The following is a 14183-nucleotide window of genomic DNA, read 5'->3' on the forward strand; positions in this document are numbered from 1 at the left end:
CACCCTGGAGATTTATTATTTTCAGGGTTTTAATTATTATTTCCAGAATACGCGTCCCCTGAAAACATCCATCCCTGCTTAAAAACCGCCTTACCTCGCTGTAGATTTGCTTCTCCAAACAGGCGTCGGAAGTGCAAACAGCCTGCGGCATTGCTCTCCAGTTGTGACCTCCGGGTTTTACACACCCACACACACACCCCTCCCACGCAGGTGTGCAAAGAAAAGGCAAAACGGGTAGGTCGTAGTGTAGCTCGGCTTTTATTTATGTCCACAAATATTTCAAAAAAATTACAAAATACTCAAATGGAGAGAACACAGAATTCACAACTCCTGGTTTGTGTTTCGTTTTTTTCCTATCCTGCTTTACACTGTGTTATCCCATGGCAAACTACTCATATATATACACTAAGCCTCAAGATATATATAAACGTAGCTGTCAAAAGGGAGAGCTTGAATAAGGACAACACTGAACGAGACGGGTTTGATGAAAGAGAAAGAAAAAAAAATAAGCACCCACCCAAACTAGGAAAGTGGGCAGCCAGGAATAAAAAAAATGTGTTGGTTGTAAAAAAAAAAGATATTGATGAAAGTTCTGCAAAATATGTTAACCAGGAAGAAAATATCGGGCAATTGCAATAGAGGAAGGCCGTTGTTAAGAGATTGGGGAAGAAGTAACACTGTTAAGTTAAGGTTTTCCCACCCTGGAATGATTCAAAATAGTAACTGGAAAACTGGGGCAAAAGAATGGGGGTGGGAGTTAATAATAATAAATACACCTTTATTGTCGGAAGTACAACATGTGTACATTGAGATTAGCTGAGCCTCCCCCCCGTGCTCCCTCCCCCCAACACACAGTGACAACAAACCCTCCATCCTACCACACCATGTGGACCAACTACACCACACACCGGCCTCCCAAGTCAATTCTGCATAAGTTCACAGAGATTATATCCCATTCAAAAGCCTAACAGCCCACGGATAAAAGCTGTTTTTCAGCCTGTTGGCGGGGCTGGCTATACTCCTATACCTCCTACCCGACGGTAGGAGAGTAAAAGAGGGCCATTAGCCGTTGTTCTACCCTGTTCTTCCGCAAGACCCTAAGAAAGTGAAGCCTCTGTTGGGCCTTTCTGGCCACCTGGGTTGTGTTAACTTTCCAGGTCAGATCTTCACAGAGGTAGACTCCCAGAAATGTAAAGGAGGAAACTCTCTCCACACAGTCCTCCCCGATGTAAAGTGGGGCAGGTTCCTCCTTTTTTTCTCCGGAAGTCTAACACCATCTCTTTCGTCTTGCCGATGTTTAGGTGCAAGTTGTTGTTACTACACCATATGGATAGTTTTTGTACCTCTGCCCTGTATGCTGTCTCATCCCCACCTGTAATAAGACCCACCACATCTGCGAACTTAATTATTGCAGTGGATGGGTCAGATGATACACAATCATATGTGTATAAAGAGTACAGGTAGGGGCTAAGCACACAGCCCTGTGGCGTGCCGGTGCAAAGCTTCAACAGACTTGAGAATGCATTTCTGTTTAAAGGGGATTTACGCTTGGACAGATCCCTGACGACTTGAGGTTTACCTGTTGAAATTTGATTTTCCTTTTCTCTTGCACGAACGAACAGGAGACGGAAGAGAGATGTTCACAAGTATTGGGGGCTAGTCTGCTCCCCCCCCCAGTGTTTTCCACTCCAGAAATACTGCCTGAACTTTTCAAGATTCCTTCATTTCTTTTTTTTTTTAGTTTGTCTTGCTAGGTGGTGGGGGAAAAAATACGTATTTGTTTTGCATCCGACTTGCAAAAAATAAAATAAAAAATGTTTTCCCTGCTTCTCAATCCCACTCTCTTCCCTTCAAGGCTGGATTCAACTGTTTTTATTTTGCAGTATGGCAGGCAGACCCATCAAGTCGCCAGTGTGGATTGAGGCTTAATTCTGGGCTGTGTGACACCCCCCCCGAGGGGGGGGAGGAAGCCAAATCTGTCCTGGGAAATTGAGGTGCAGGTCAGTGTTGGGATTGGTGGCATTGAGCAAGGCTGCAAATGAAAAAACAAAAATTGCTCCGAATTTGAAGGACGGCGATGATGTCCTGAGAAAAGTAGGATATTGTGCTAGTGGTCTTTCATTTTTAAAATGGCCTTTCCATCAGAAATCTTGGCTTCTCCCCAAAAAAATAAGAGGGGAGGGGGATGGAGACACGGGACAGCAAAGGCTTCTGAGAGAAGCAACGAAAAGGGAACTTAAACTTGTGACGTGGCACACCTTTCGTACCCACCTCCAAAATTAAAAGCTTGTCTAACGTAACTGTGGGAAGGGTGAGGATTCACAGTGAGATTCCAGCAGCTTAGCTGGGACTCTGGCGTCACGTTCTCACGAAAAGGCAGCTGTTTTAACCAAACAGGGCAAGTTTCTGAGCCTTGCTAAAAATTCTGATTTTATTCCTCTTCCCAGCCCAACGCAGAGGATGGACTGAAGTTGGAGGGGACGAGAGAAATCTGCCTGCACAAATGTGCCCACGGGCGACTTAATATGATATTTACAGCCAGCCCAGGAAAAAAAACCAAAACACCTGCATTTTGCATAACCAGTTTGAAAGCCAAGCCTTATTGAGATTTAATTTACCGGCTGGCTCAAATGATCCAACAGGCCCAAACTAGGAAGGGTAGGGCTTAGGGTCAAAAACACCTTAAATGCTTCTTACATTGTTGGGATTTAAAAAGAAGTAAAATCAGGAAAAGGGAGTGTGTATGTAAAAGACGCACCTGGGATGCGGTACCCACAATCTGGAACAGAGATGTGACTTCCTGCTCAAACAACGGCTTTGTAACGCAACCAGCTACTGAAGGAAGAGCGCGGAGAACAAAAGTATGGAACAAAAGTAATTAAAGAATGTGCACATGTAACATGTGTACAAACAAACAAACAAACGTTTTTGTTGGTTTTTTTTAATATTATCCCTGCAACTCCTTTTAATGCTTGCGCTCCTACCAGCCGTTCTGAAATTACTGACTTTAATTTCCTTGAATTGCTGATATATTCTTCCTCTTATTTATTTTTTTTTAAATCAAGTCTATATACTCGTGAACACCAGGTTAAGAAGTAAAAATGATTTTATGACGAGGAAGGAGCCGGGGCTGGAGTAGAGGCAAAAAAATAACATTAATAATCAGGAATTCATGAAATTATAATCATCTTTTTAAAACCCCTAGCCTCCCCCCCCAAATAAAAGTTATTTACAGACTTAAAAAGCCATGCTGCAAAGCTCTCTTTAAAATTATGAAGTTTGCCTACAATGTATTAAAATAAAAGTAGATTTTTTTTTCTTTTAAAATTCTTATTATAGCACTTGGATTTTTCAGAGGTTGTAAAGCCACTACTTGCAATTCTCGTGTTTTTTTTAAGTATATATATATAAATTGAATATACTTTTTATGCACAGTGGCTTGCATTAGAGGTTGTGAACCTGAAACTAGCACCTACTCAAAATGAAAAATAAAATGAAATAAGAATTAAAACTGACGGCCAAAACATACCAAACCAAATGTCCCAAGATTGCCTGAGGAAACTCAGTAATTTCTCTCTCTGGTTCTGTTTTTTTTTTTTCTTCTTCATCCTCCTCCTCCTCCTCCCATTCAAAAAAAAAAAAGGCCTTTTAACAGGTTTAGTCATGCAAAGAGACTCCTGAACTGGTCTTGCGAAAACCTTTCCTACAAATGAATACTAAGTATAGAACATATGCATCGGGGCGAGACGTGTGTGTGTGTGTGTGTGTGTGTTTTTCCTGCGTGAAAAAAAAAGAGAGACCGGTTCTCCCCGGAAGAGAATTCTTTTTTTTTTTTTGCTTTCCAGCAGTTCTCCAGATTAAACACATTCCACTGCTCCCCGAGGACTAGGAACTTGAGTAGTCAGCGTCAGAAATAAATAATGGCATTACAACTGCTTGTCGCCCTCCTTCTTCAGACGGCTGGAAAAGGAAAGAAAAGAAAAGAGAAGAGAAGAAAAAGCAGGAAGTGAAAAAGCAAGCAGGGGAGGGGGAGAGAGGCCGAGGGTCCCCTTACCTGTAATAGTCTTCTTGGCTGGGGAGGTGCCCCCCGTGGATGTGGGGGTGCCCGTGAAGCCACTGCTGTTCCATCGCGAGTCGCTGCAGCTCTGCGGACTGGGCGTGCATGGCTTGCAACTGATGCGCTGCCGACATGGGAGGAGGCAGGGCGCCAGGCAGGTCGCGCGGGTAGTGGGCACCTGGGAGAAAGAGGGACAGGGGTCTCCAGTGGCGAGCAGGGCACGGATCCCTAATGCTGGCCCTCAAAGCTACGGGGGAGCTGCCCCCTGGCTCGCCTGGGGACTGAGGCCTTTCCCTTTGGATCAGCCAACCCCTTAATTCCTCGTTTTTAGACACAACAAGACAGACCAGGAGAGGGCAAGATCCACAAAGGTGGCACCTATTTATCAGTGTCCACCTGGACCCATTTCTACTGATCATCCCCCCGGCGTGCGTGCGAGAGGCACGGGGTTGGCCTGACGGGGAGAGCCCTCTAAACAGGATGCCGGCAAATCTCCCCCGGCCCCGTAACATGGCTGGCCTGACTGGGGGGCCGAGAGTGTTGTGTGTGACCCCAACGGGCTGCATCCTGAGCCCGGCACGCTGCGGCGGAGCCCCACTCACCGAAGACCGGATGCCGCAGCATTTCATGCTCGTGGGACGGCTGTCCTAGCAACGGGTTGGGGATGGTGCCGGGTGGGTAAGGGAAGCGTGCCAAATGCGGTCCAGCAGCTAGGGGGTCCACCAAGGGGTGGACGGGTCCTGCTGTGCCTGCAAAGCGGAAGGGGGGGGGCGGGAGAAAGGAAGGGGGAAGAAAAGGGGGGGGGGGAGAGGAATGATCACCTCTTTAGAAGCTCTTAAAATTTCCACCAGAGATCAAAACCGCCCTTATGGCAGACAGCCCTCAACTGATGATAACTCAGCTCAAAATTTCTGTCCCCCGTCTTATGACCTTGCCACAGTTGCTTTAGTGAATCCGACGCGGTTGTTCAGTTAGTGACACGGTTGTTACGTAAAACCTAGCTTCCCCCACTGACTTTGCCTGTCGGAAGGTAGCCAAAAGGATCCCGTGACGCTGTAACCGTCATAAATGGGCATCTGAATCTTGACCACGGGATCATGGGGATCCTTCAACAGTTATTAAAAATGGCCATCGCTCAATTTTTTTGGGGGGGGGGGCTGTCGTAACCTTGAACGGTCACTAAACGAACGCTTGTAAGTCAAGGACTAGCTATAGCTGGGCATAACTGGAATGTATTAGAAATTCTCCCTCTATAATAATAATAATAATAATAAAGTTGGGAAGGACCTCGGAGGTCATCTAGTCCAACCCCCTGCTCAGGCAGGAAACCCTGCACCATTTCAGACAAATGGCTGTCCAGTCTCTTCTTAAAAACTTCCGGTGTTGGAGCATTCACCGCTTCTGCCGAAAAGTCATCCCTTACTTCTCTGGCCAGCATGTCTGAAGTGGCAGCTGCCTATCAAATGATCTTTAGTAGTGGGAACAAAGGTTTTGGGGTGGGGGGGAAAGGAACCTGGCTTCCCCATTGACAGGTCGCAAAAGGGGGGGTCACGTGACACCCCCCCAGGGACGCCGCAACCGTCATAAACACAAGTCAGTTGCCAAGCGCCTGAATTCGGATCACCTGACCCTGGGGAACGCTGCAGTGGTCGTTAAGTGTGAAAAACGGTCACAAGAAGCTGTTTCTTTCCACGCCGTCGCAACTCCGGTCACTAAATGAACAAAAGTTGAGAAGCACGTGGGCCAGCCTCAGGCTGGGAGAGATGCTGCCACCCAACTTGTCCAGATGTGGCAATTCTCTGCAGATCAAGGATACGGTCCTTGCTCGTTCCCCCTCCCCCCAACCCAGGACTTGTCCGGTCCTCAGCGCCTCACCTTGATGTAGGGGATCTTGCTGGTGGAGATGCAGATGTGAATGGATGTGGGAATGTTGGTGGTGATGAGGCGTCACGTTGAACATCTGGAGCCTGGCCAAGGGATCATTGGTGAGGGACGCCATTCGCTCGGCGTGGATCCTCTCGGCCGCCAGCCTGTCCGGGTAGCTCATTTCGGGCCGCAACTGCGGGCCGGCCAAAGCGAGTCTCTCCCTCTCCAGAGGGTTAAGCCCAGGGTGGAAGGAGGCGAAGGGGTGCGGGCCCGCCGTCGGGGGGAGAGTGAGGGCCCCGTGACGGGCAAAGTGCTCCATGGGGTTGGCGGCCGGGTGGAGGGCGTCCAGTTCGGGAGGCTTCACCTCGAAGCCCGGCTTCATCCTTTCCCGCAGTTCCCGCTCCCGGATCTCCCGCTCCCGTAGCTCCCGCTCCCGCAGCTCCCGCTCCCGGAGGGCGGGGTCCACGTTGTAGAGGCCTGGCATGTGGTAGGCCAAGAGTGGGTCGGTGGGGTTGAGGGGAACGAAGAAGGGGTGGTTCCGGTTGGTGGGCGACATGACGTGGGGACGCGCGTACTCGCTCAGCGTCCGTAGGGCCGGGGTATCCGGCCCGATGTAGGGGGGGACGGCTGCGATGGTGGTAGGGGGCGGCTCGAAGGACGGCCTCATGTGTGCCGGCCCGCTCAGCTGGGATTCTCCGAGGCGACCGTCGTGGGAGGAGCTGGAGGCTTTCTGTGGGAGGAAAGAGAAGAGACTCAGGGCAGATAAAACAACAGCCCAGATGTTTCCTACTCTCCCAATTCTTGCATGGGAGGTACTGAACACCTGCGAGGCTTCACAGCCAGGTGGACACTTGAGACACCTGCCTCCTCTGGGGGCCAGGAAAACACAAGCCACTGCTTGTGGGGGAGATCCTTCTGTGTCAGCCACCCTTCTTCATCCCAACATGAACACCCTGCGCTGGGCTTGGCCCCGTTTTATGACCTTCCTTGCCACAGCTGCTAAGGGGAACTGCTGCAGTCCTTAAATTAGCCATAGGGCTGCCGAGTGACCCTGGCTTCCCCACTGACTTTCACTTGTCGGAAGGTCACGCAAGGCGACGGTCCTAAATGTGAGTCAGTTGCTGAGCGGCTGAATTCTGACCACGTGACCCACGGGGACCCATGCCGCGGCGGTCGTTAAGCGTGAAAAACTGGTCGTAAGTCACTTTTTCCAGTGCTGCTGTAACTTGGGACTGCTGTAAGTTGAGGACTGTTCAGGGACTCAAGAAGGATCGTCTCCGAGTGGGAAGGCAACGGTGTAGGTCTTAAAAGCACACAGCCTTGCCTATGACTGTAGCCGCGTCCTTGGGCAAGCTCTGCGGGAGCCGGCAATCTCTTCTGGATTTCTACCTCCCATCAAGCCGTGGCTGAGTCACTTAAGTCAGCTGCTTGTACGTGGGTAAGAACAGTCGCCTGTCCCTTTTGGGGTCTGATTCAGCCCTCCCCCCTCCCGTCCCACCAACCCACCTCCAGTCAGACAGACCAACCTACCGCCGCCCTCTCGGCTTCCCTCTCGCGCTCCCGTTCTCGCTCCCTCTCCTTCTCCTTCTCCTTCTCGCGTTCCCTCTCTTCTCTCGCTTTCTGCTCCGCTTCGCGCTTGGCCTTCTCGATCGCCTCTTCCCGCTTCTTCGCCAGCTTGGAGCCGGCCAGCGGCATGAAGTACAGATCCGTCCGGGCGCAGGAGTTGTAGCCACGGTCCAGGTGCTTGTAAAACCTGCGGGTCGGAGGGGAGGGGAGGAGGATGAGGAGAAGCTAAAACGGCTGGCCCGGAAAAAAACAGGAGGTTCTTGAGAGATTGGTCCCCGAGCTGAAACGTGCAATTAACCAGGATGGCACAAAAACTAGAAATGAGGGTCTAAGACGGGGAAATTAGCTCTGTCTTGCTAACTTGGAAGCAAAGCTTCGGAGGGAGACTTTTTTGAACCCAAGACGCCTTCTTGCAAGCCGATATTATTCTGAAACCGATATTGTTACCTGTCTTTAATTTATTGCTCTCCTTGTTCTAAACAGTGATGTACACAAGACGGCTATACTCCTTACCAGAGATATGGAAGTAAACTATCCATCGGGCTGGCTAGAGACGATGGGATATTTAATCTCTCTCCCCTCTAGCAGGACATGGGTTGGAAAAATGGCGGGGTTCGTATTACTTTGCCGGTTTCTCTCTGCTTCATTCAGTCCCGAGATTTTACATGGCGATGCACTAAGCCGCATTTAAACCGTGGCTTTCTCAATACCCCACAAGGGGCTGCCTTCACATCCCATCTAAGTCTGCCCAAAACATCTATCTTCCAGCTAAGCAGATGGGCCAGGGGGGATGAATTGAAATCTTTTTCTGGTGTGTGTGTGTGTGTGTGTGTGTGTGTGTGTGTGTGTGTGTGTCTGGGGTTTCCCCAAATCCACGCAATCCTGAGATCAGCCCCCACGCAATCCTGAGATCAGCCCCCTCACCTAGCCGACTGACTGGCGTGGCTTGGCGTGTCCACCACCGTGGGCTCTGGGGAGGGGCTCCGGGTGGCGGGAGGCGGGCTTTCGGGATCCTCGGCCTCGTCCAGCGCCTCCTCCTTGATCTGGATGGAGGGGACGGGGCAGGGGGCCACCACGGGGAGGCTCCCGCCGCAGGTTGCCGAGCTGGGCACGGCCCCCTGGCTCGGCGCGCTTGGCACCGAGGGCGGCGTGGACGTCGACGGGCAGGAGGGAGGCGTGACGGGCGCTGCCCCCCCAGGAACGAAGGGGTGCTGGGCAAAAGGGGGCTGGGGAGGGGCCGGGTGGCTCTGGGTGAGGACTGGCGGCTGGGCAGGGGAGGGCTGGAGGGGCTGGCTCTGGGGCATCAGCTGCAGGGGCGGGGGGTGCGCGGAGGGCGGGTGGTGGGTGGAGAGTGAGCTAAGCGGCTTCAGCGCGGGGGGTGGGGGCAGGTTGGCGTTCATGGAGAAAGGCGAGGGGCCTGAGAGGTGCTTGTGGGCGGGGGGCGTGGGCAGGGGTGGGATGGGCGTGGTGGGTGGGGGCTTGATGTGGGGCATGGCCATGGGGGCGGGGGGCAAGGGCTGCTCCCGGGGACACTGGGATGACAGCGGGGACGAGGAAGGTACCTGCCCGGAGACCACCTGCAGGGCCGGGTGGGCGTGGGAGGGGGCCGGGGGTGGCAGGGGACCCTGAGACTGCGAAGTGGAGGCCGGCAAGGCCTGGGGCGGGAGAGCAAAGGGCTGCCCGGGGGCTGGGTGGGGCAGGAGGGGCTGGCCTGGTAGGCCGTGCGGGAGGGCCTGGATCTGGCCATGCAGGGGTGGCTGGGGGAGGCCCTGGGGCTGGCCGGGGGGCCCGCCGAGCGGCTGCAGAGGTGGGTGAGGAGGGGAAGGCAGCCTGGGGGGGTGCAAGGAAGAGGCCTGTTGGATGTGCGAGTGAGGGAGGCCCGGGGGCAGAGGCAGCGGCGGACCGGGGGGCTGCGCTCCTGACGGGGACAGGTGCGGGCCGGCGGAAGAGGGGATGGTGGCGCCGGCCGGCAAGGAGGGCAGCGTCGCTGGGAGGGGGCCGGGGGGCTGGGCTGGGCCGTTGGGGGCCTGGAGGGAGGGCTGCTGTTGGGCCGAGGAATCCGAGTCGCTCTCGTTGTCCTGGGGGCTGGAGATGCTGGGCGAGGTGCTGCGGTTGTCCTGGTCGATGTCTTTGGGGTCGCTGCTGCCCTCGTCGTTCACGCTGCGGCTGTCGGAGCTCTCCCCTTCGCCCTCCGAGGGGGAGTTGGGCCGGCTGATCTCCTGGGAGGCGGGAGGGGGAAGAGGGATGGTCACGCCATAAGTCCGGATCCTCCTGAGGGCTGACCTGGAGGTGGAAGGGAGCCCACCCCAGGCCACAGGAGTCTCCGCGCATCTCGCAGGCTTCCGTCAGACCAGGAGGGCGACAGCCTGAAGCACAACCCACCCACCCACCCCGGGACCCTCCAGAAGACCGCCGTGGGCCGGGTCCGAAAGCCAAGGCCTCCCCCACCCGCCCACTGTAGCCCTGGCGGCTTCTCCTCCAGGGACTCACCTGGGTTTTGGTTTTTTTGGCATTGATGCGTTCGGGCTCCTCGCTGTCAGAGGCCGCCTTTTCCCGCTGCCTCTTGGAGCTCTTGAGAGGAGACGCAGCCTCTTCTTTAATCTTCTGCCACGGAAGGAAAGCCATGCAATTAAAAGGGAGGGGTGGGACGGGGCTGGTGCCGCCTGGATACGTGGCCTCCTAAAGGCTTCGCACTCAGACCTGACAAGGGATTTTCCCAAAGTAGTGCAAGGAACAAGGGGTGGAGAGATGGATGGAGAACTGCTTCAAGCGAAGCACCATCGTTGATAGGCTGAGAGATTGGCTTTCCAACAGGCTTCCCCTGTAATGTCTGGAAGAGCCTGAAGGAGGACACGAGGAGACTCCCAATCCCAGCTAGGAAGCTGGCAAGACTGAGGAACTCTGCGGGGAGTTTGGAAGGGCAGGGCAGGGCCTCCGAGTGCCAGCTCCAACAGCCGTGCTCGGCTTCTGCCTCAACCCGCTCGGACCTCTAGCAGGAAGGACCACCAACTGTTATCACAACATACTTTGGTGGATTTCTTGACCGAATCCGCCTTGCTGTCGTTACTGGAAGTGCTGGCCGCGCTGGGCGAGTTTCGGCCGCTGGATCGGATGTCCTCGTTGATGGGCGAGGCCCTCCCGTCGGGGCTGGTGGGTTGCTTTTTACGACCGCTGCGAAGTGTAGACATCTGCTGGTTAAGAAAGAAAGGCAAGATCAAAGGCTGCTTCCAATAGAATAGAATAGAATAGAATAGAATAGAATAGAATAGAATAGAATAGAATAGAATAGAATAGAATAGAATAGAATAGAATAGAATAGAATAGAATAGAATAGAATAGAATAGAATATGGAATGGAAAAGAAAGAGAAGAGAAGAGAAGAGAAGAGAAGAGAAGAGAAGAGAAGAGAAGAGAAGAGAAGAATAAAGGAATGAAGAACAGAATAGAGAGGAACGGAATAGAAGCTGGAAGGGAACTTGGAGGTCTTCTAGTCTAACCCTGGAAGGTTTTTAAGAAGAGACTGGACAACCATTTGTCTGAAATGGTATAGGTTTTCCTTCCTGAGCCAGGGGTTGGACTAGAGGACCTCCACGGCCCCTTCCCACTCGGTTATCCTGTTCCTCTGCCACAAAAGCGGACCCCCCGCGCGACTTACTGAGCCACGACTCCTTCTCGTCCTCATGCTATGCTTCCCGCTGAGACCCTCATCTTCCTCTTTGACCGGCTTAAACATAAAGGGCGGGGGGTCCACCGGCTTCTCGATGGGAGGGAGCTCGCCGTACTTCTTGAAGTGGATCCGACAATCCGTGCAGAGGAGGATGTTCTCCCGTCCCCCGTGGTGCCAGTCCTTGGAGGCTGTTGAAAGGGGGGGGGGGGAAGAAAAGAAAAGAAAAGAAAAAAAGAAGACGCCATCAGCCCCCAGAAGAACAGAACCACAGACCGAGGCGGAGAGGAGCGCTGGCCTGCCTTGCAGGGCCCTGGGGAAGGACTGAGCCGGAGCCAATCAGAATCCTCATTTAAATGTCTCCGTGAACGAGTCCCAGGACGCCACGGATCCTGTCTTGTGCTGGCTACGAATTTTGGCAGAGGCTGGTGAGGGAGGGCGGGTGAAACAGGGAGGGTGCCTTGCAGCGGTGGGGACCCGTAAGGGCACGTGGGAATGACCTTGGGACAAAGGAGGAAGGGTTGGCGCTTAGGGACTGGCCAGATAAGGGACGGCGTCGCCTGCAGCTGCACAAGGGCTGGAGAAAAGAGGCTGGGAATGGGAACCTGCCTAACTTTTCAGGCTGTAAAAGGGAAGGTGGTGGCAGATATGTACTTTCAGCCCGGCAAGATTCTGTTAAATGTCGCCGGACGATAAAGCAGAATTAGCTCGTCTGTGTCCTGTCGGGGAAGGCTAGCGAGACCCAGGGAAGGCTAGGGAAAAGAAGGACCAGGAGTGACATTGATATACCAGTCTTTGGGGGGGCTGCCAGAAAGAAGAGGGGGGGACGCGTCCACTTATTTTCCTCATTATAACCAGTGGAACTCCTTGCCTCCAGAAGTTGTGGGCGCTCCATCACTGGAAGTCTTTTAAGAGGCGGCTGGACAGTCACTTGTCTGAAAGAGTGCAGGATCTCCTGCTTGAGCAGGGGGCTGGACTAGAAGGCCTCCCGAGGTCCCTTCCAGCTCCATTCTGATGGATAAGTATTGATTGACTGACCCCAGCTAAACATACGTACTGGTGGTGAAGCAGTGTCGACACGCATAGCCCTTCAGCTCCTGCTCACTGTCCTCGCTGTCAAAGTCATCTTCGCTGGCCGAGCTCAAGTCCACTAGGAGGAATTAAGAGGGGGAGTAGGAGAGAGAGGGAGAAAGAGAGAGGAAGAAAGAAAGAAAAGGAGGGAGAGGGAGGGAGGGAGGGGGAGAGGGAAGGAGAGGGAAGGGGAGAGAGGTGTGAGGAAGAGAAGGAGGGAGAGAGAGGGAGGGAGAAAGGGGGAAGGAGAGAGGAGAGGGAGAGAGGAAGAGAGAGGGAGGAAGAAAGAGAAAGAGGGAAAAACAGAGGGAGGGGGAGAGAGGGAGAGGAGAAAGAGGGAAGGAGAGGGGAAGAGAAGGAGAGAGAGAGGGAGAGAGAAAGGAAGAGAGAGGGAGGAAGAAAGAGAAGGAGGGGAAAACAGAGGGAGGGGGAGAGAGGGAGAAGAGAAAGAGGGAAGGAGAGAGGAGAGGAAGAGAAGGAGAGAGAGAGGGAGAGAGAAAGGAAGAGAGAGGGAGGAAGAAAGAGAAGGAGGGGAAAACAGAGGGAGGGGGAGAGAGGGAGAGGAAAAAGAGGGAAGGAGGGAGAGAGAGGGGGAAGGAGAGAGGAAGGAAGAGGAGGGGGAGAGAGAGGGAAGGAGGGGAGAGAGAGAAAGGGAGGGAGAAAGAGAGAGAGGGAGAGAAAGAGAGAGAGAGAGGGAGAGGAAGAGGGGACAAAATGAAAGAAACCGAGTCAGCTTATCTATCTCCTGTCTCCTTTTGGGAAGAATGTAATACTTTTGAAATGTGGGTCTGTTTTCCACGGAGAGTCCGAACTGTGTAGGGGAGGGCAAAGAGACACAGGGTCTTCTCTGGACACTCGGTTATGCTACGCCGTTGCCTTCTGAGATTTTCCCGCCATTGCCTCGAAGTCCAAACTATACAGACAGTCCTCGACTTGACAACAGTTCCATTTAGCGGCAATTCAAAGTTACAACAGCTTCGAAGAAAGTTGACTTGTGAATTGTTTTCAACACTTAGGACTGCTGCGGCCAAAATCCAGACAAGACGCTTGGGCAACTGGCTCATGTGATCTACGACGGTGGGAGCACCCCAGGATCGTGGGAATCACCTTTTGCAACCTTCTGACAGGCAAGGCCAAGACAGATTCGCTTAGCGACCGCGTTAAATAACAACCGCAGTGATTCCCCTAAGAACCGTGCCAGGAAAGGTTGCAAAAGGGGGCAAAACCCCACTTAACACCTGTCTTGCTTAACGGATGGAGTGCCTGATCACAACCCCAAATGGAAAAAAAACCCACCATGATTTTCTGTGGGACCCCTTGCATCTAAACAGTCCCCCCCACTCCTCAATGTCTTTCGGCTTCCTACTTACAGAATTCGCTGGAAGGAGGCCTGGAGGGGGTGTTCACCGGAGTGGAAGCTGTACGGGTCTTAATCCTCCGAAAGACAGCCTGTCGCCGGTGCCTGCGGTGAGCCCGGGAGCTGGCAGCTTCTGGCGTCTTCTTCCAGTAGTAATAGAAGGTGATCAGCTCTCCCTGGGAAGAGAGAATAACCAGGATGGCCAGGTTAGCAGAGAAACGTAAGGAAAACCCTTGGAGGGGACAGAAATAATATATATAGGGGTAAAGGTTTCCCCGCACACGCGTGCTAGTTGTTTCCGACTCTAGGGGCCGGTGCTCATCTCCGTTTCAAAGCCGAAGAGCCAGCGCTTGTCCGAGGACGTCTCCGTAGTCATGTGGCCGGCATGACTAGATGCCAAAGGCACACGGAATGCTGTTACCTTCCCACCGGAGCGGTCCCTATTTTTCTACTTGCGTTTTTACGTGCTTTTGAACTGCTAGGTTAGCAGAAGCTGGGACGAGTAACAGGCGCTCACTCTGTTATGCGGCACTCGGGATTCGACCCGCCAAACTGCCGACCTTCTGGTCGACAAGCTCAGCATCCTAACCCACTGAACCACCG

The 14183-nt window shown here is 53.2% G+C and overlaps 1 protein-coding gene across 2 annotated transcripts; it reads right to left on the reverse strand.

The window, feature by feature from the left end:
• Nucleotides 1-241: 241 nt before the first annotated feature.
• On the reverse strand, nt 242-13751 carry RERE (arginine-glutamic acid dipeptide repeats). 2 transcript variants are annotated; one of them, XM_083375866.1, is made up of 11 exons: nt 13594-13751; nt 12210-12302; nt 11144-11343; nt 10516-10677; nt 9980-10093; nt 8414-9708; nt 7454-7676; nt 5933-6653; nt 4660-4806; nt 4055-4235; nt 242-3960 (listed from the first exon to the last, which is right to left on the reverse strand). In XM_083375866.1, exons 3-11 carry the CDS (start codon nt 11219-11221, stop codon nt 3927-3929), a joined length of 2955 nt encoding a protein of 984 aa, XP_083231992.1. In that variant the 5' UTR covers nt 11222-11343; nt 12210-12302; nt 13594-13751; the 3' UTR covers nt 242-3926. The 2 variants fall into 2 exon arrangements, with proteins under 2 accessions (XP_083231992.1, XP_083231991.1); XM_083375865.1 differs by having other exon boundaries at nt 10516-10680.
• Between the last annotated feature and the right edge of the window lie 432 nt (nt 13752-14183).

This window comes from Vipera ursinii (assembly GCF_947247035.1).
Source record: "Vipera ursinii genome assembly, chromosome: 17".
In the NCBI taxonomy this organism is placed as follows: Eukaryota; Metazoa; Chordata; class Lepidosauria; order Squamata; family Viperidae; genus Vipera; species Vipera ursinii.